The 22,259-nt window shown below is 40.4% G+C and overlaps 1 protein-coding gene across 3 annotated transcripts in view; it reads right to left on the reverse strand.

Moving 5' to 3' along the window:
* Window positions 1–423: 423 nt before the first annotated feature.
* Window positions 424–22,259, reverse strand: part of PITPNC1 (phosphatidylinositol transfer protein cytoplasmic 1) — a 242,912-nt gene continuing 221,076 nt past the window's right edge. The window contains exons 7-10 of one of the 3 annotated variants that reach the window (XM_032429621.1): window positions 21,725–21,880; window positions 18,280–18,343; window positions 8,050–8,168; window positions 3,564–3,839 (exon numbers count right to left, since the gene is read on the reverse strand). In XM_032429621.1, the coding sequence (XP_032285512.1) occupies window positions 3,834–3,839; window positions 8,050–8,168; window positions 18,280–18,343; window positions 21,725–21,880 (345 nt within the window). In that variant the 3' untranslated portion in view covers window positions 3,564–3,833. Of the gene's footprint in view, window positions 3,840–5,894; window positions 8,169–18,279; window positions 18,344–21,724; window positions 21,881–22,259 lie in introns of those variants that run through there. The other 2 variants (XM_032429620.1, XM_032429618.1) reach the window with 2 other exon arrangements.

Raw genomic sequence — 22,259 nt, forward strand, 5'->3', positions numbered from 1 at the left:
AGCCCAGTGACCTTGTTGTTTCTGAGCCACGACGAGATGCGAAATTAAGCAAAATTGAAAAATCCACATACATACATTAGCCTTGAAATTTTCACAGAAAAATGACTTCCTGAGAAGTGTCAGAATCTTTTCTCTTAGGCCACTGTTTATTACAGTATCTTGAAAGAAAACCACATATTTCTTTTGGAGGTCTCGTGTTTTTTACGTGTCTGTGTTCATTATACACCTACAACTGCGCTCCTTAGAGATTTATTTTCACAATCCAAAACACGCCTAATAAATACTCCCAAATTAAAACCATTTCCCTCCCACATACAGATGCAAACCCAAAGCAGAAGGTTTATAAATGAGTTCACCAATGAACTCCTATTGTTTTGGTTATCATGGTGGTAACTGAAAAAAATGTCACAGACTTCTTTGTTATGCTTTTCCTTTGCTTTGTTTTATTTCAGCCCAATAGTAGGAAAATGAAATGGTCTCCAGAGCTCACCTCAGATAAAGTTTATGCAGTAAAATCACTGAGACCTTCTTATCCTGGCAAAGCACAGCCAAGCAACGATGCTGTATTACAGTCAACGAAAAACATGGGGGCATTTCGGAATTTGAAATCCATCCAAAGTAATGACATTTATGGTCACTTTGATGGTCTCCACTAACACCAGAGATGAAGATGGGGTGAACATTATGTGTTAGTCTATGGATTATTTATTTTAATTTGGCTACCAGAGACTTAAAACTGGTGGTGTCTGATTCACTATGCCATACATATATATATACACACACACACGCACGCACACACGCACACACACACACACACATATATATACACACAGGTATAATACAATTTTGGTGAACAAAGTTGGAGATTTCCACATTGCAGACAGAGGCACTGAGTTAAAGATTCTATTTTTCCCCAAACATGCTTAATGAATTCAAGTCTCTGTTTTTCTTCTTCTAAGTTTCCATCATGCAACCATTTAATTTCCATCCTTATAGGAATTATTAATGTTCTATATACACATTCATCACAGGCTTGTATCCCACAATAAACAAACTCATGTATGGAGAATATGAAATGACACTTGAAAATCAAGAGAGATAAAATATTGAAGTCATTTATGCCGTGTGATGACTGGATTAAATATTCAAAGCAGCTAAGAGAGTATCTGCACCCCCCACCCCATTTAAATGCACACAACCACATGTGGACAGGAAAAACTGAACATACTTTAAGAGCACACGCATATGTTGGCTAAGAATCACGCTATCATCTGCAGCTTTGAAATTGATGTCTGTGGTACTGAACTGGCTACAAGAGAAAGAAAACTCACAGAAGGAAATCAGAAATTAGCTTTCTAAAGCATACAGCATCGTTGACCTCAATAGCAGAAGCTACTTTACAAAAAGAAAAACGGCAATGGTGTTAATGGGAAAACTAGGTGCCAGATGTGCTTACGACCTGCACAAAATAAATCTGTTCTATGCAAAAATAATGATCCCACCCCATCCTGATTTCAACTGGCAAACGGTAAGCAAATACGCATACTACGTCAGTGTCTCCTGAAAGTAGAATTTTGTGTTCTAAGGCCAACATTCTCTTTAAGTACTACTGTGTGGGGAGGGGACCACTGAGAAGTCCAAGGGGTCTGAGAAGATGAAGATTTCCCACAAGCAGAAATCATGCTACGATTACCATGCAAGGATCTCTTACTACAATGCTGTCGTTCTTAGGGAAGAGATGCACTGTCCACCTAAACTACTTGCAACTGGTTTCCTTTGAGTTCTGGGTTTATTTATTAAGCGAAATGTCAACCTGTAGATAAAGAAATGATCTTGACAGTCTGACGTATGACTGAGAATACTCGGTGCTGGGTTCGTGGGACCAGCGCCTGCACCACGGGAGAGTTTATCAATTTGAAAGACGCTACGTAGCATGTGCTGAGCACTGAGAGAGAGAAGCAGGCAGGGTCCACTGGCTGAGAGGCTGTGTGGGAAGGAGGACATACTCCTTGGTTTATGTTGTTTCCTTTGGAATCTGTGTTTTGGGAAGGTCCCTTTCCTGAGGTTGGAGGTTACGGTCAGGAAGGCTAGCTGGGGCCTCGGAGTTGCCCAACTACCTTGTTGTCTTCCTCTCTTGGAGGACAAAAAGTAAATGCTAGATTCTGCTTGCCCTTCCTTCTGCGTTCCAAGGCAGTGAGGCGCGATGGTGGCAGTTTTCTCTTTAGATCAAAGGAGAGTTCGTTTTCTGCCACTTGGGTTGAATGATCTTGCTTCCCGTCAACCTGGATTCTAATCTTGCATTACCACCGCTTGCAGGAAAGAAAGCTAGACAGAGGGGCATCTTTTCCTGCTCTTCCTTCTTACTCTACCAATAGGAGTCAGCAATTTTGCTCATTCTCTCTTCCCACTCGACAGTCTTTACTCCACTTCTGCGACATTCCCAATATTTGGGTTTCAAGTAAGGGCAAGAGAATGACAGTCTTTTTTAAGGTCCGGTGATGGGCAATCTGTTCCAGGGAAATCTGGATGTTATTACAAGTAAAAGCAGGAGGGGGATGGGAGACAGTTCTCTTTTTCAGGGTGCCCGAACCAGACATTCTGACAGTGTTAAAAGTCCTATGAGCTTAGTCTACCCTTGAACTTCTTTGAATGGGCAAATAGTCAACGAATTCTACTCGATTAATTGCAAATACTGAGACTCTTAATGGATGATGGAAGTTAACAATTCAAGGTTTGTTGGTACCTGTAGAGAAAAATGATGTTTGCCTCACCTGGGCCTCTTGGTTTCTAAACCAAACCATCCCCAAATCAGTCAGTCATGGTCACATTCATCCGTGCAATTCTGAAAGATTTCTGAGGCCACAAGGGCACAAAGGGGAAAGTTATTAAAAGACAGAAACAAGTGGAGTCTTTATTAAATTCTGTGAAAGGTATAAATAGGTTATTGTTAATTGCACTTGGAGCCACCATAGGTTGATAATTAAAATTTTCAAAAAATTTAAAGAGTTAATTAGGCCCCAAATCCTGAGTCAGACTAACCAAAATAGGAATCTCAGTTAACTACTAGTATTCAAGTATCGGTGATGAACAGTTTGAAATTTAACAATTACGTATGTTACGCCTGAGAGTATTTTTGAGAATTTCAGGTTTGATGAGAGGAGATTGACTTCGCTATTTTACCACACCTTCTAATGCAGGGGCACAATGTTTTCATTTATTTACTCTTGAAGTCCACACCGACCTCATCAAACGCTCAACAACAAGGCTTCCTCCCTGGCTTCCAGCTGTGGCTACCGAGGATTCCTTTGTCCTTTGCAAGTCTTACAATTTACATCTAGCAGGATGCTGTGTGGCATACTTAGGGAATCCTATTATATGGGAAGGTACTTAACCACATGCACACTCAGAGATCGAAGGAACATGTTTGAGGGACAAAGCAGTCTTTTTCTATATTAGAAGATTCTTTAAAAAAAAAAAAAACCCAAATGAAAATATAAAACCCCATGAAATATTCATAGGAAGTTACTCTAATTTGGGCCGACATGGCTTATCTGAAGAGTGTATGCCAGGTAAATTCAGGGTGGCTCTTTTCTCAGGGTCTGGAAGCGTGAGAGTTTCTGGGGCTGACTTCTTCCGGGGTCGATCTTTGGGCACAGACAGAAATTCTGGGGCGTCGGTGGAGAGAGGTGTGGATGGAGCACTAGAAGGGGCGCTGCGGACTGAGGAAGGCAGCAGGGGAATACTCGAGATAGAAATTGCAGGTGGGAAAACGCCAATTTTCCTGTTGGTGGCTTCCTGAGTGGCTCGTTCAAATTCTCGGACTTCATCCATTGTCATGTCTTCAAAGAAAAAAAAAAATAGAAAGAAAAATGACCAGTTATTTAGGAGAGATGCAAATGGATTTACCTCCATGCCTGATTATAAGGGAACTACAGGAATCCTAGCATAAAGAGGCCTGTCCAGACTATAAACCCAAATTATCACTGAAATGCTAAACCCTGAATTTTTTTTTTTTTACTAAGGCGTAAACCTCTGAAAAAAAATATTCCTTTATGAATATCCATCCAAGATTTTCCAAAGCACTCTTCAGGGAGTAGTGTAAGTATTCCGAATAAGGACGGGTCAGGAGAGTACAGAACCAGACCAGGGAAGTATCTGGGTGTATGTGTGTATGCGTGTGTGTGTGTGTGTGTGTGTGTGTGTGTATGTGTGTGAGCTGTTGGCATGGTGTGATATATGGAGCTATTACTAGACCTAGTCATCTTTTCTATAAAGGAAGTCTAGTTCAAGCAATCGATGGCCCAGAAATGATACATACTATTACCTATTTTAGGGCATGCAATTACAAGTACACCTTTATAGGAGAAATAGGCAAATCATCAGAATTTCTTCTTATTCAATAAATATACTTTTTGCATTCTGGGGGTTACTGGTTTCCTGACTGTGTACCCATCCTGAGATTGTTTAAATACTGTTTTAATTAATTCAGCTTAAAAAACAAAGAAGATAATGACAACAACCACAAACCCTGCTAATTATCCCAAAGCCAAGAAAAATAAAACCATTTTTTCAAGGAAACATAAAAAAAAAAAAGCATTATTTGGCATTCAGGAAACAAATTCAGTGATGCCTCATTAAGAGGAATTGTCAGGTGATGTAGATTTTCTAAATACCTAAAATGTTTTTATTAAGTGAGAAAGTAAAAAAAAAATATATATATATATATTTTAAATGTAAATCTCTCCCTAACTTCTTAATTTATTTTTAAAAAAGATTTTATTTTTAAGTAATGTCTACACCCAATGTGGGGCTTGAATTCATGACCCCGAGATCAAGAGTCTCACACTCTTTCGACTGAACCAGCGAGGCCCCCACCAATATATTGAACGTATTATATACACTGGCTACCATTTAGACATAATATATTGAAAATATATTAACACTGTAATGACTTCTCTATCAGGGCTTATTTGTTTTTTTGTAGTTTGAGATCTCTTCTCTCTTTCTCAGAAACTCTATTACTATACTGTCATTACTATTGTTATGGTTCTTATTAATTACTCTCTGGCTAGCCCTGGTATCCTTTGTCTTTTTTATTTACTGGTAACAGAGAAAACAGGTAACTGGGCTTATTGGAAAAAGCACTGAGTGAAAGCCTAAGGGCTTGTCCTTGAGTAAAAGGGGAAATCTGCTGCCCATGGATTTTCTACATGAATTTTAGCTTCCCACAGACCCATTTTTCATTCTTGTCCTCTCCCATGAACCTAGTGGTGGAAGCTTCATTAGATGATATTGCATAAGCTAACATGAAACAATATATCCACTTTGGAAATATTAACTATGGAATGAATATTCATAACATGGTATTAATCATTAAGATATATATTATATGTATATGTAGTATATATAAGGTCATATAACATGAGCAAGCCAGAAATATTTTTCTTTTTTTTTAAATTTTTTATTTAAATTCAATTTAGTTAACATATAATGTGTTATTAGTTTCAGGGGTAGAATTTAGTGATTCATCAGTTGCATATAACACCCAGTGTTCATTACATCAAGTGCCCTCCTTAATGCCCATCACCCAATGACTCCATCTCCCCCAGCCCTCCACCCCCATCTTCCCTCCAGCGACCCTTGGTTTGTTCCCTATAGTTAAGAGTCTCTTATGGTTTGCCTCCTTCTCTGTTTTTATCTTATTTTATTTTTCCTTCCCTTCCCCTATGTTCATCTGTCAGAAATATTTTTCAAAAAACCAAAATCCTTAAGAGGATTTCCTGGAGCAATTGTTAAAATATTATGAAAGGAAAATTTTTTCTTACAAAGGAAATAAAATATGATTGTTTTGATATCATATACAACTTAGAATATAACAAGAAAAATTGTACCTATAAATTTGCCACTTTAAAAAATACTAAGACTATTAAACAAGCTAAGAAATGAGATTAAGTTTTTAAAAAAGAAATATGCACTTCAAAGTAAAATTGAGACTCTCAGAAAAATTTCAGTGAATGGGGTATGTTTCTGCTATAATAAACAAACATCTTTGAAAAATTAGACTTTCTACACAAGTGGTAGAGTATAATGCTCTACTCCACATATCCAGCAGGGGGCAGAAACCATCCAAAATACAGAATTTCGATTTTACATTCCCCGAGTCTCTTAGAAGTTCCCTTCCTTGAAGGAATGGAAACTGCTCAATGGGAAAGGAGACTTAACTTTCTCATTGCCATGTTCATGGATGTTAATTTTGCATCATTTCAACCCAATGTGTCCCTACTCAGGCTGAGGATTTAAATTTTACTGAGCACCCATGCAGTTTGTTATTTGTGATGGACAGCAACCTCTTGATTTCAACTGTTTTTCATGACGATAGCGAAGAAAGACAATGGAAAAATAAATGATCTCCAATTTGATGGAATTCCAAAGAATAAGGGAAATGTCGTAAGCACTCAAAATAACCACTCTGTGTAACTTCTGAGGAGATAGGCATCTCTTACACTGAAGTCCTGGGAACGACAGTGAATTGCAGCCAGAGAATGCATGGGGCTTTCCCATGGGAGAACCATTCTAGGTACCACTTTCTCCATAGTAAACTGACTTTCTAATGGTAATAAAGGCAGTACGACAGAAAGACCAAACAAAGAGCCTGAAGCTAAAAACCATAAGAGCTTAGAATGAGAAAAGCCAGGCACTTAGAATCCTTTGGAATGCGGCATCTCCCCCTTTCCTCTGGCTTCCTTTGTCTGATCACACTTCTAAGCAAGCAGCTTTCAGAGGGCGGCTGACGGAGAACTAGAGTCATTCCAAAAAGAAAAGGGAATTTAAAATGATGGACTTCCAAGGACAGTTTCCTTAACGAGTATTTCTAACGTTAGAACAGGGACAGAGGGAGAAGGGAAGTCCTATTGGCAAGGGCCTGTGCACAGAGAGGAACATCCCAGGTAAGCTGACCCCAGAGCCTTCCGCAAATCCAATCACTGCATGCAACATGGGGAGGAAACGTCAGGGCCACCTGAGCCTCAAGGGTAAGCCACATGCACTTGAGCCTTGCAGGGCACCCTCCAAATACGTGCTCTAAAAACTGAACCCAAAACTTCCAAAGTGCAACCAAAAAGATCGTCACAATTCTAAAGCACCCATTTACAACCATAGCCGTTGCTCAATTGTCTTTACCTACATTATCAACTCCCTAAAAATCTAATAGGTACTGTTCTGGGGTGTGGGCTAGCAGACACGCGGGCTCAAGCTGATACCCAAAGAGATCACAGTGCTGGCCAAAGATACATACAAATGACTTGATGACATTTTCTCTGTTATCTTAGCTCCTCTTCATTAGCATGAATGATTGATATTTAAAATATTTAAAATGCTGGCATGTACCATACAGTCAGCTCTCAATTTCCAGTGTGCCATTAAATAATCCGTGGCTCTCTGAGTCTCATCTTGAGTCCCAGGCTGGATGGGCTACGTGGCCCCACACATGCCCAGCTCACCGCACCTTCACTTCTCAGCCAGTGTGTGCAGACTGCAGCCCCATCTTGAGATTAACCGAAGCAAAAAGGAAAGGATTGGCTAGAACAGCTATAAGGAGCCACAGAAAGCATTTCAAAGCAAATGTAAAGAAATCTAAAACACCAGATGAGCCACAAGCTGTCCCTTGAATGAATAACTTGAGCATTAACTATATTTTTAAAAGTTACCGTCACGATATTCTAGTTTTCAGATGACACCTGCTTTGTCTCCTCTCTTTCACGGTGCAGGCCATTCACCAGCCACAAATGTTTCCACTCTCCACGTTCTTGGGTTTTATGAGCGGAAAAATAACCCCCAAATCAAGCGGATTTTTTAAGAATCGAAAAATCTAGAAGCAAGAGGTGACACTGTCCAGTTTAGACCCAGCTCAGGTTCTTCACCAATAGCCTCTGGGTGACGACATGTTTTTGTGTGGAATGTTGAGAACTGAACCTCTGCAGTATTTTCAAAGATCAGTTTAAGTGTACGTTTGGTAAAGGGTGGGCAACATGTTTTAAAAATTCTACATACACTTGTTTGGGCATGGCTCTCTATGTCATCCACAGTGGAGGAATGCTGATTGCAAACTTTTATGTTGGTTTGTTCATGCATGTTTTTCTCGTATTCCCGAACATCATCCATTGTCATATCTGCAAAAAGGTCAAGACGTTGGCAACTACTGTTATTAAATGCAAACTTTCAACGGGGAGACTTTAGGGAAAGACGGTAGCAGAAGCCAAAGAGAGGTTTAAAAAAGCAGGGAATTCACTAACTTTATGAAGAGTACGTCATAAAGTTAGCTAAACCAGCCAAAGGGGGAGTGAGTGCAAGGAAGTTAAGTCGAAACAGTCTTAGAACAGAGAAGAGTGGAAATTATTTAGGGGTGAATCTTGTAAAGTGAGCTAGATGGGTGGAGAGTATTAGCACGTGGGCAGTGCCATAGCGTGAGATCTCCTAAAGCATTCTTAGAAGATCCCGATGGGGACAGGGTCAGGTTTGTTTGCTTTAATACTTACCTGGCAGATACCTTTCAAAATAGATTTGGAGATTTCCTTAAACCAATGCATTCGACAAGAGAAAGGGCACTTTCATTGCTAGTACAAGGAGACATGACCGAAGGCAGACACATGATGTTTACCGGGACCAGGGGCATTTGGTTGCAATGCTCACACGGAGCTGTATTTCTGCACAGGATTCATAGTGTCAGAGAGTGCGGGTCTGTATCGAACTTCAAGTCTAGTCTAACAGCTTGGAGATGGCTGGCGCTACTTTCACCCACACTGATCTATAAATAAAATGGCACATGACATTATGATTTTGGGCCTGAGTCTGTAGTTTTTCAGCATTTCAGGATAACGATCTCTTCATCCAGTGGTTCCCAACGGGGGACAATTTTGTGACAGTAGGGGCCTGTGAGGCCTTGGAATAACCTACCACTGCCCATTCTTAACAGGGAAGTATCGGGTCCAAAATGTCAATGGTGCCAAGGTTGAGAAACCCTGTCTAAATCCAACTGATGAAAAACTGCGTTAAGCAAAGAACCCATCCGTCTTCAGTATATGAAATGCACACAAATAACAATTACACTCACTTGAACTGCATCTGCTGTTTTATCCTCCATTCCCTACCCGCTCTTTGGTTACTTGACAACATTCTATCAGCAATTTTCCCAGACTGGCATCCCTCTGGTGCGGTCATGGCGGAATTGAACTTCATGCCTCTCTACAAGGAACGTATGCTTGAATAATTGGTTATTCGACCACCCTGATCGCGAATTAGCTTGGTGGGGATTCAGAGCGGGTATTCACGCTGGAAATTTTTCCTTAAGTACTTCCTGCATCATGTGGTTTGGTGGTCTTTTTATATCAATCCATGTATGTCATGTGAGATTCTCTTCATTTCCACAGGGCACACGTGCCAGAACTTTATGATTCAGTTCAGTGCGGTCTGGGGCCAAGAGGGAGGGCGGCTCTAAATCCAGACCTGGGCTATTTTATTTAGCTGATGATCGCCCCGCCCCCACACCCCAAAACCTTAGATCACAAATGTTGTCCATAAGCAATGTAAGTATAAAGGATGCTAAGCAGCAGTCTAGCCAAGCAAAGAGCATGCTTTTCATCGAGGGAATTGGAAAGCAACAAACACATGCTGCTTTGTAATGAGAACAAATGTATCTTAGTTAACAATAAGAGCATATTCATTCAGTGCAATCACTTTAATTCCAAAGGCTGGTTATCAAAATTTCCTAAACACAAATACACCTGGAATGAATACTGAGGTCATTTTTAAGCCAGAAGTTTAAGATTTAGAGAAATTTCTCTATACATATGTTCATTAGACACTTTCTCCCCCTCCATTACCCCCCACCCCCCACAAGACAGTAATTTGGAAAACGAAAACAAAGGCATTTTAGTTTCTTTGTTCTAGTGAATCCCGACAGAAATTGTTCTTTATCTTTAATTAGCTCAGTGTTAAGAGAGGGGCTTAAACGGTGTGACTGTGTGCTTTCAAAGATGTCTCAATTTTGTAGTTGTGAAGAAGGGTTTAACAACAAAGATAGTCATTACTGCCTTGTTCATAATAGTGAAAAATGGGAAAGAACCCAGGGGACAGACCATACTACGAAACCATTAAAAAATGATGTAGAAGAGTATTTAACACTATAGAGAAATGTCCTTTGCATATTGTTAAAAATAGGAGGTAAAACAACTGTACACATTCTATGAAATCATCTCTGTTGGAAAAGCATTATATACATTTTAAAAAGACTAAAAGGATACATTTTAAAATGTTAACAGTGACTGTTTCCAGGAGATGGAATTATAGATAATTTTCATTTTCTTCCTTTTGTTTGTATTTTCTACATCAAATATGCTGTACTTGTGTAAGAATGAAAAAAAGAACCTTATTTAAAATTGATTACTTGGGGTCAAATACCATCAGTTTGGAATTGGTAAGGAGAAAATATAGTTTTCTAGAATTTCGGCTCATTCCACATACATGATCCTTTTTGTTGTTGTTGTTGTTAAAATGGAAGAGTTATGAAACAAAGTTTCAGGAAATTGCATCTAAAAGAAAAAAATCTCCCAATTAGACTACAGAAGAATGAACGTTTCTAGTAAGGTGGTTCTCTAAAAGATGGTGATAATTGGGTCCCTACTGAGGAAGGAAATTACGTTGTTCTGAATCCTGAGTTCTCCCCACGTATCATGCATACTTATGGAAATGATGTAAATATTTCCAATATTCCTTAGTAATTCATGGAAAGCCTAATCAAGTGAATATATTCCTGTTTAGGTTTTCAGGTAAAATGCATTATGTCTTGCTTCTGCAAAGTATATTACCCCAAAACTATATAGGAATCAATTTTTTAGTAAATTCAATTGCATTGCCCAATGACAGATTATACTTTCAGAGATGGTTCATCTTCATTATGGATTGATTTTCAATGACCAGAGAGTGACTTCTAACAGTTTAGGTTCAGACCTCTCGGTTTCCAGCAAACAACTACATATGTGTATCAACGAAACTCTTCAAGGAAACTTACATCCATTATTTTGCAAAGAAACTAATAAATAATCACCCCTTAGTATATAGATTTGAAAGGTCATAATTTACTTTTCGGAAAGAAGGTTTCTCAGATAAAAACTTCTAAGCAAGCAACACAGGGCTAATTCCCTGATTTAAGAGAACACTGTAACTAGTACGATATTTCTGCTCTTAAGAAACATACATCATAGTATCTTTGACACCAGGCTGTTGGAGGCTCTCTCTCTCTCTGTTTATATCTATAAGTGACACGATGAGCACTGGGAAGTATGCTGGGGGCATGAATCCCCTCCTCATTACCCTTCAGTGGCACAAGATTTCGCTTCTTTGCCCTCTTGTGAGCCCATTTCTTTCCTTCTCTTTCCTACCTTCCTTCAGATGAGGGGAGAGCTGATCTGCTCCAGCCAAGTGGAGGTCACATGGCCTGAGTAGAGCCTCCTCTGCCGGGTGACTGGGCTGAGACGGGCACCACCACCTCTACTTCCAGTCCAGCCTTGTCCAAGAAGCCCTGGGGGATTTGTTGAGGAATCTGCTTTGATATCCTCAACTGTGAACTAAAAGCTTTCTATCTATCTATCTATCTGTCTATCTATCTATCTATCTAGATATCTATCTATCATCTATCTAGATATCTAGATATCTATCTATTTGACAGAGAGAACACAAGCAGGGGAAGGAGCTGAGGGAGAGGGAGAAGCAGGCTTCCCTCTGAGCAAGGAGCTCGATGCGGAACTCGATCCAGGACCCTGGGATCATGACCTAAAGCCAAAGGCAGATGCTTAACCGACTGAGCCACCCCAGGCGTCCCTAAAAGCTTTCATTTAAGAACAAAATATACCTCCGCTCTATGAGGCTTGGTCAGCTTCAACCATTTTCTGCCTTTTTTTTTTTTTTTAAATAAAATAAGGGTTTCAGTGCTTATTTATTGAATCACTCAATTAATGCATGAATTATGTTCCAGAGAAATAATTCAAATAGTACTGATTTTTATTGAGAAAAGAGTTTAATTCCTTTTAACCTCTCCCACTAATCCTATTCTTTCTGGATGTAACCACTGTTAAGAGTTTGAGGTACAGGTTGCCAGATGTTTTTCCTATGAATTTACATGTATATTACTGCACACACATATAGTCTCATTTATTTTTAAATTTATGGAATCGTACTACGGTATACTATCCCATTTTTACTATACATATTGTCTTTTTTATTTTTTAAATATATTTTTAATATAGTTTTTAAATATATTTTTAAGTAATCTCTACACCCAATGTGGGGTTCAAACTCATGACCCTTAGATCAGGAGCTGCATGCTCTTCTGACTGAGCCAGCTGGGTGCCCCTAGAACTACCTTATTCTTTTTTTTTTTTTTTTTTTTTTTTTTTAAAGATTTTTATTTATTTATTTGAAGAGACAGACACAGCGAGAGAGGGAACACAAGCAGGGGGAGCGGCAGAGGGAGAAGCAGGCTTCCCGCCGAGCAGGGAGCCCGATGCGGGGCTCGATCCCAGGACCCTGGGATCACGACCTGAGCCGAAGGCAGACGCTTAACGACTGTGCCACCCAGGCGCCCCTACCTTATTCTTTTTAACTGTTGCAAACAATATTCACAGTCTGGGTGTATCATAATTTATTTGATCATATTCCTGTTAATAAACATTTATACTGAGACTAATTTCCAGCTTTTATAAGTAATACTGCCCTGAATAGCTTTGTACCGACATTCATGAGCACATGTACATTTCTTAAGATTAAATTTCTGTAAGTGGAATTGCTGGATCATAGGCTATTTGTATTTATCCTTTTTATAGAGACTGTTTATTTGTTCTCCTACCTTATCCAAAACTGGATGTTATCACTATCTTAAATTTTTTGTTATCAGATGAACAAATGTCATATCATTTTCATTTTCATTATATTTCTTGTGATTAGGACCAAGGTTACTGGCCATTTGTGGTTTTTCGATGGTTTACCTACTCATGTTCTTTACCTTTTTTTCTACTGAGTTGCTGAATTTTTTATTTATAGGACCTAATTATACATTATACATATTCATTCTCTGTTAGCTACTTAAGTTACAAAGATGTTGTCCTAGTCTTTCAACTTTGTCTCTGGTGGCAATTTTCTTTCAATCACTTCATTTTTTAAAGAAGGCAGGTTGATCTCACAGTTTGTGGAGGCAAGATCATACATTTCAAAGGATAGAAGTCAGTAGGACTTACAGAGAAACTACAGATGGCATGGAACACAATGTCTGCAAGCATTTTCCTTCACTGTATTACATAGCTGCAGCAGCTAAAATTTTATTTTATTTATTTATTTTTAAATATTTTTTAAAAGATTTTATTTATTTGACAGAGACAGACACAGCGAGAGAGGGAACACAAGCAGGGGGAGTGGGAGAGGGAGAAGCAGGCTTCCCCGCGGAGCAGGGAGCCCGATGCGGGGCTCGATCCCAGGACCCCTGGGATCATGACCCGAGCCGAAGGCAGACGCTTAACGACTGAGCCACCCAGGCGCCCCAGCAGCTAAAATTTCAATAAAAGAGTTATATACTTTCACTCAGTGACCTGCCCAATGCCACATGTTTATTTCCTTCTACAAACATTTTCTCTCCTCTTCTAGGATCCTCACCCTAAACAGAAGTAATTTTTCCTTATACTAAGTCAAAATGGAAGTCTTGAACAAGCAGTTGGGTTAGGGGTAGGGGGGAAGGCTCCGGCGACCGTGAATGAGATCTGATACTCCTGTGGCTCTGACAAAATGCAAGTCATCCTTTGGGAAGTGTCTTTTTTTTTTTTTCTTTTAACTCTTTACAATGATTATAAATTCAATACATGATTGTTAGAAATAGCTTAGGGGTTGCTCCACGTTTTTGTAGTGGAAGTAGCCAATCCTCAAGTCTTGGTGAATACCTTTTCTATGTAATTCAGACCAGTAGGATCTAGAATTGCAATGTACAGTAATGATTTTTTTCATAGATCTTAATTTGGGGAGGTAGAGAGAGTAACAGATCCCTTTGAAAATCTGATGAGAAGCTACGAGTTCTCTCCCCAGAAAAATGAACATTAAGCACACACACACAAGATGTTGCCTTAAGAGCCGTGGCACTGAAATTCATATTTCAGGAACCCGAAAGCCACTGGACAATGCTGGCTTGGTGAACTCAACCAGCTAATGCTAGTCCTTAAGTAGGCTTCTTTCTCCACTTTGAGCTTGCTTCTTTCATTATTAGGCCTGCTCTAGGGACTCGAGAATAATTTCTAAGCCACTTTCACGAGGGACTTTCATCTATACTCACCAGAACTACCCCCTATACTTTTTTGGAAGGGTCTGGATTTCAAAGATGTTCATGAGGTTCCACTCAATCACAGCCTCTCTCCGGCAAGCCTTTGTTCCTCTCTCAAAATACTGTCAGATTTGTGAAGCAAAACTATGCTTTTGTGAAACTGCGCTGCCTATTTTTATCTGCCCCCCTATCACCCCATCTTCTGACATGTGTTGTTTCTTCTCTGATTAGTGTTCCAGTCATGCAGGAGAGACCCAAGGCTCATGGATAAAGACCAATCAAGGCTTTGGGGAAAAACAAAACAAAACAAAAAAACCTCAACTCCTCCAACAATGGACATGGTTATACTTTACAAGGAACATGAGCAGAATAAAATTTGTTTAGGGAATTAGTTATGTGACAGCCATATGCTCAGACTCAGAAATGATACAAATTAATTCTTGGGTAAGAAAAGATCAACCACCATCTACAATGTCCTTTTTTTTTTTTCCTTCTTCTTAATTAAGCACTGGAGGTGGTTAGCTTAATTAGGGAGAAAGACACCCAGGGGTGCCAACGCCTACGGTGTATGTAGGTTGTATACCGTACAAACACACGGCCCGGAGGTCAATGCGACTAAAATTCAGCCCTAAGCCAAGAGCACCTCCTGAATCTGCCCAGAGGGATGTCTTTCTAATTCTCACAAGGCACCAGAGCTTACCAGTTGGCCCAGAAGACATCTACCATTCTCTAATCTGTTTGGACTGAATTAATTAAACTGCCCGTTACAATCTAATCTGATTTAAAGTTGTTCTTAAACTTTAGCCAGAATCATCTGGAGGGCTTGTTAAAACACAGATTGCTGGGCTAGACCCCCAGAGTACCTGATTCAGTAGGTTTGAAGCGGAGCCTGAGAATTTGAATTTCTAACAAGTACCCAAGTGGGAACTGATGTTCCTGGCTGGGGGACCTCACTTTGCACCAGTGCTAAAAGCTACAGGCAAAGGGTTTTTGTTTGTTTGCTTGTTTTTTTAACTTTGGACCTTTTCCACGTTTACTAATGCGAGCCTCACTAAGCCCATAGAGACCAAAGAAAAATAAGCAACTTCAGGTAGCCAAAACTGAAGGCGGTCAGTGACACACCCATTTCCCTGAAAGGCCCACAGTCCCTTGCATTACCTCCAATAGGGGGCTGAGAGGCAGTCTGTGGGCAGGGCTATTTCCATTCATTTGATTGAGTGTCTGCATCTAAGGAAGGAGCCACTGTTTTCCTGGCAAGCAGCTCAGCTGGGGGCAAGGGTGCCAGTGATTTACATGAAATTGATGGCATGGTTCTTAGACCCTCTGGCTGAGTGAAAAGGCTGCTTGTTTTGGTTGGAGCTAAGATTGTGTATATAGGGGGTGGAGACCTTCTCTGGGGAGCACACACTCCCCCATGATCTAGATCCACTAAACCACACACTATTTTTCTGCACTCAGATACAGAAAGGCTTTTTGTCAATAGCCTCCTTGAGTTGTTAATGTGTCCACCTAAGCCATCCTGAGTAAATAGGTAGTTCTCCTCTGAGAGCTCTCCAGGACTGGAGGCCTCTATTTTCCTCTGATGCATTAGTCTAGTTTTGGGCTCCTGTAATAGTCTGAGGATTTTTTTTTTTTTTTTGGACTAAAAGTCTTTAAGTCTCTTCCTCGCCCCTGGTGTGAAAGAAAAGAGTCGGCTTCCATTTTTTGTACCCGAGCTATTCACTTACTGGATGCCCATCCACGTTTTTTTTTCTTTTTTTCTATATCTTGCCTCTGCTCAAACCCTCTTTTCTGATCAACAGGCTTGCAGTGTTTTGTCCTCTTAATCAGGAACCAGCTACCCTTTCTGATGCTGCCTTTTCTGGAAAGTCCTCTATGGCATTCTGGCTCTAGAGAGAAATCTATTAAAGTGCCCTGTCTCTTGGTCTTCAAAGTGGCAGATTCTTGGCCCTTGAGGTCCCCATTCACTTGCCAATTTAATTTTTGAATATCCTTTTGATATTCCCTTAGTGTTGGTGGTAAGGACACCATGAGCTTAGAGGAGCCCAAGTTGGGAGAGACCAGTAGTTCTTAAGGTCTCTGCTCCCTTTCTAAGAATCTGAGAAAAGCTCCCCTGGGGAAAAACAAACAAACAAAAACCAACCAGAAAGATTTGTTTCATCATCAGGGGAAGTCATCACAGCAGACTCTCCCCTACCTGCCTCACAAAGACAACTATGGGAGACGTCATGAAAATGTGGCAAGCCAGGGTACCTGCTGCCTGCGAGCAGCGTCTTGGGGGGCTGTGGGGGGCTGGCGGTATAAGAAAGAAATGACGATCTTTCAAAAGAAATCTCTTCCAGAGGTCTGCCTTTGGACAAACCCAAGGAGATGCATGTGCTCTTTGAAGATGCGGATCTGGGAAAAATGCAACAAAACAAAACAAAAACCCCAAACAAACAAACAAACAAACAAACAAAACCCTCCAGAACCACGTCTTTTAGGTGTGGCCCAGAAATAGCTAACAACATCATTGTCTTTACCCGTTCAGTCCAATGTAGCTTTTCACTTTAAATGTGATACCTGCTGCTAAGAGGGAAGGAGGGATTGCTGGAACAATGACAGAAAAGCACCAAAATGCAATCTAGGTTACACTCGGAACAAATTCAATGTGACTTAGGGAGAGGCCAAGGAGGAGGGCATTTCATTAGACGATCAGATCCAACCCAAGTCACCAACTGGATGTGTGTGTTTCTATTTATAGTCAAGGACACTAGCCTCTGACAACTGATTCTGGAATGTAAGAGATTTGTGTGGACCAAGCAACAGTGCCTGAGGATCTGGAAAGGGTGGTCCATCCATCATGGGATGAAGCAAACCTGATCTTCATTTATTGGAAATGTGCAGAACTTGTTTTATTCCTCCCAAATCGTGAAAAAAAAAAAAAAGAAAGAAAGAAAGAGGGAAGGAAGGAAGGAAGGAAGGAAGGAAGGAAGGAAGGAAGGAAGGAAGGAGGGAGGGAGGGAGGGAGGGTGGGAAGGAAGGAAGGAAGGAAGGAAGGAAGGGAGGGAGGGAGGGAGGGAGGAAGGAAGGAGCCACAACAGTCTCGGTTAGGATGAAGGGGCACCTATATGCCTCTGCCTTTGAATTCTTGCAGAATCCTCATGTTTTTGGTGAGGGGGTGTTTCAAGTGTTCTCTGAATCAAAGGACTGCTTTGACTTGATATGATGCTTCAGACAGTTTTGATCTTGAATCAAAGTTTGGGATAAATTAGGATGGGCTTGAAACCCATCCAAGAGAGAATTCTGGAGCCCTGTGTTATCAGGTATGCCAGGATCAAACATACTGAGGTCCAACTTATTAGTGAAGAACAAAGTACGGCTGACCCTTCAACAATGAGAGCGTTAGGGACGCCAACACACACCCTCTCCCCCACCGAACTGAAAATCCATGTATCACTTCTGACTCCCCCAAAACTTAACTATTTTATAGCCCACTGTTGACCGGAAGCCTCACTGATAACATAAGCAATGGATTAACACATATTTTGTACACTCTATGTAATCAATTCTACATTCTTACAATGAAGTAAGCTAGAGAAAAGAAAATATTATTAAGAAAATCACAAGGAAGAGGAAAAAAAGAAAATCATAAGGAAAACACATTTATAGTACTATACTTACTGAAAAAAATCTGCATATAAGTGGATTTACACAGTTCAAACCCATGTTGCTCAAGGATCAGCTGTATCATGGTTATTTTAGACAAAGCTTCTATCATTACATTCTCCCCCATCATGTTCCACAGACAGTGCTATTTCTACTTCAGGGGGCAAGAGTCCTGCCTTTGTTGTCTTTTTAGGTAGCATTTGAAGCCAGATGGACTGAAGCCCAAATCAACAGGTTATGAAGTTGTTCTGGAAGTTATTTTGGGGAAGTTGACTTACCATACCACTCATCAACCCATGCAAAAGCCTGTCTATGTCCAATCAGCAGAATATCCCGGACCACCTAGAAAAGTAAAAGAAGGAAGTTGAAATAATACCACGTTTGATGAAAACTACCTGGAAAATAGATTGTTCCCAATCCTAGGAATCCTGGCAATTATAAATTTCTCCATCCCTCTGTCCATGTGATAGCAAATACAGTCTCACATACACAGATCATGGGCTCACTCACCTGCTCAGCCCTTTCATGGCGTGCTACACTTGCTGTAAATTAATCTCTTCATCTTAATTGAAAGTTGGACTGGGAGTGGGTACACACTAAACACAACTGGTTGGCAGGCACACAGCAATGACTGGACTGAATCTCTAGGCTAACCACCTGGAGCTTTTTCTCTTCATTTATCTTTTTTTAAAATTAATTAATTTATTTATTTGAGAGGGAGAGAGCACAAGCATGGGGAAGGGCAGTGGGAGAGGAAGAAGCAGACCCCCCACTGAGCAGGGAGCCTGACACGGGACTCTATCCCAGGACCCTGGGATTATGACCCGAGCCGAAGGCAGATGTTTAAACGACTGAGCCACCCAGGCGTCCCCTCTTCCTTTACCTGAAACAGGTTCAACTTTTCATTTGTGGGAGGGTGTCTCTCACTATTGCTAAGAGGTCATGAATGTTGGAAATCTAGAATGCTTTTCTGGGTAGCAAGTGACTTCTAAGCAAAGAGCACTTAGTCTTCTCTGATGAAATATCCTAAATATTGGTCAAAAATTTTTTTTTAATATTTGAAGGTGTGGGTTACAAGATAAGTAAATATCTTTTTGGGCGTGACTTTCATGTAGTAGACGGGGGAAAAAAGCAGTTTAGTCAACTATTACAGACAGAAATAAAATAGAGACCTCAACTAGCATAGAACATAATGGGAATGCTAAGAGACAAATAGAGACAAAAGGAATGAAATTGTTTCTTATGGTGACACATAATGGCCCTAGGAGACTAAGAAAGATCCATGGTTTGTGTGTGTGTGTAACGCTGTTCATGTGCCTTGATTTTATGGTATTCTTGGTGTCCTCTATAAATATGCCGTGTTACGTTTCTTGGATACTCATGCGCTCCCTTCAACATTCCTTTCTTCCTGCCAAACAAATCTAGCAATTGTCAAAAACCTTTTGTGAAAGGTTCAAGCACGTTTCAGTAAATGAAAGATTTTAATCTGGTGAATTTGCAGAAACAAGGGAAGCATTTATAATGATGTGTTTACTTCTCCACGCCTCTGGATATCTAGTGAAGCTTTTATGATGTGGAAGGAGGAAGTATGTCATGAAAATAAGAAACAACATGAAACCATACCCACTTGAATGCTGACTGTGTTAAATTCATGGAAATGAAAAGAACAGCATCGGGGCATCAGTAAAATATACCCTATTACATTAAGCACAACACAGCTGTCTGCTGGAAACAAGAATTCAATAATGTGCTAATGGTTCGCTTTCGAACATTTTTTTTCCCCCTTAACTGTGAATAGATTCTTAAAAAACAAAGGTGTTCAGATAAAGACGTCCCTGGTACTTTAAAACCATGCAAATACTAGCCTCGTATACTCATTAGCAACTCATGTGCCAGAGCAGGTGTGTTTTGGGGGCGTTGATAACACTTCCTTATATTTGGAAATGGGCAATAGGAAGGCCTTTTCCTAGAGCATAATTCCTACAGGTATTTTAAAGAAACAGAACCTCAAAACTAGCCAAAGTCACCTGCGAGAAAAGAAACACAGTGAGCCCTACAGCAATCTAAATAGGCTTTGTGAAAGGAGGACATGCTAAGTGCACTATATAGTGGCCTAGTAAGAGATCATTTTGGGTTAAAAAATAAGAGGGGGTGGGGTGCCTGAGTGGCTCAGTCAGTTAAGCGTCTGACTTTTGGTTTCGGCTCAGATCTCAGGTTCATGGGCTTAAGCCCTCTGTCAGGCTCTGCGCTCAGTGTGGACTCTGCTTGGGACTCTCTCTCCCTCTGCCCCTCCCCTCCTACTCTCTCTCTCTCTCTCAAAAATAAACAAATTACATCTTAAAAAAAAATACGGTGGATGTTACAGGAAGTCAAGGAAGATACAGCCTAAGCCAAACACAGAGCTGAGGCTGGAAGATCTGGGAGCATCTTTGTGCTTAATAACTTGGGACACAGGGAAACAGGTGGTCCCCCCAAACTTGATTTCCACGTGTTTCACTCGGCTCCTGCTTCTGGGTGGGCAGAATGGGTTCTGGAGTGCAGCAAAGGAGCAGATCGACACACTTCTCTGTTTAAGAAAACACCAAAGCTCTCAAACATGTTCTAGAGTTTGCTATTATCATGAGCCAAAGTTCCATCTATTCCTTGGACCTCAAAACTTTATACATTTTATTGCCAATTTGCCACCAATCTTAGTAGACAAATCCATCTAAGTAACACAAAGCTCAGTGCATAACGGTTAAATTACAGGGCCCCTGAAAGAATTTCAGAAAGTTATTTTTTATCAGTTTTTAAGTGGAAAAATAAACAGATATCCAGCTTATCTGGAATGTAGAGACAACTCGGGGAGTATTTATTTTTATGAAAATGGGAGGCGTTACAAAGGGCAATGCTCAACATTGCATTTTCCATTTGTTTCCATGAGGGTAAGAGTCATGTCAGAAGCCCCTAACAAACTTAAATCATCACTAAGTCTTGTTCCTGCGACAAAATAAACATGTTTAGCTAAAGTGGGTATTCAATTGAAATCTGTGTTTTGAGGTTGTTAATAATTCTTTGGTAACAGAATTATTAAATGACCAGAAATACTGAGGTGCACCATCTAAAGGACCACTGGGATTTCTTATTTTGTCTCTTGGGGTGTCTTACCTTAGGTATCTATATTTGCAGGATCTTTTTTGTTTTGTTTTGCGAGAGAGGGAGAGAGCACATGAGCAGGGAGGGAGGTGCAGAGGAAGAGGAAAAGAGAGAATCTTAAGCAGCCTTCACGCCCAGGACGGAGCCTGATGTGGGGCTCGATCTCACGACCCTGAGATCATTGACCTGAGCCGAAATCAAGGGTCAGACACTTAACCAACCGAGCCACCCAGGCGCCCCTATATTTGCAGGATCTTTTGAGTGACAATTAGCTTGGGGGCCGCACACACACATCAGCCCTGTGCCTCTGCCCGGAACCCAAGTACCCGAGTACCAAGTACAAGTACTTCTGTCTGCAACTAGATTAGCCGGATGCCAAAGGGAAGAAGTATTTAGTATTGAAAGTCTAACTTCCTGAATATACTCATCCAATAGATGTAGAGGTCACAGAATGAGAAATGAGGTACAAAGCATCAAATTAAACCTGTATGTAAAGTGCATTTTCACAAAAACAGTGTTTTCCACTTTAGCTTACAGTAAAGACAGTCACTGTGTCCACAGTCCAGGAACTGCCATTCGTTCACTTACTTTGTGCACAAATTGTTCCACTCTGGTCTGAAGCCCCCAGACCTCGAACTTCACGGTCACCAGCTTGTAGGAACACATGATGGGTTGATGACTATCTCTCCAACCTTCCCTTAATTGTCCCCGTCCTGTCTTCTCTGACTTGAAGTGCTTGGGATCCTGGAAAAAAAAACAACAACATATCAAAGAAATGGTAACTTAAAAGTTTAACCATCATTTAGAGGAAATGTCCAGAATGGGCAAATCCGTAGAGACAGCAAGATTAGTGGTTGCCAGGGGCTGGGGTGACTACTAATGATAAAAGGGTTCCTGTTGGGGTGATGAAAATATTCTGGAATTAGATAGTGGTGGGAGCTGCATCACTTTTGTGAATATACTAAAAACCCTGAATTGTACACTTAATTAAAAGGGTGAATTATATACATCTCAATCAGAAAGGGACTTTGCAATGTAAATAAATGCTAAAACGATAGCTCGTCTATTCACATGTCAAAAACGTGACTTATTTATTTTTAATTTTTATTCATATTTTTTTAAG

Source organism: Phoca vitulina, unplaced genomic scaffold, assembly GCF_004348235.1.
Source record: "Phoca vitulina isolate PV1807 unplaced genomic scaffold, GSC_HSeal_1.0 scaffold41, whole genome shotgun sequence".
Taxonomy (NCBI): domain Eukaryota; kingdom Metazoa; phylum Chordata; class Mammalia; order Carnivora; family Phocidae; genus Phoca; species Phoca vitulina.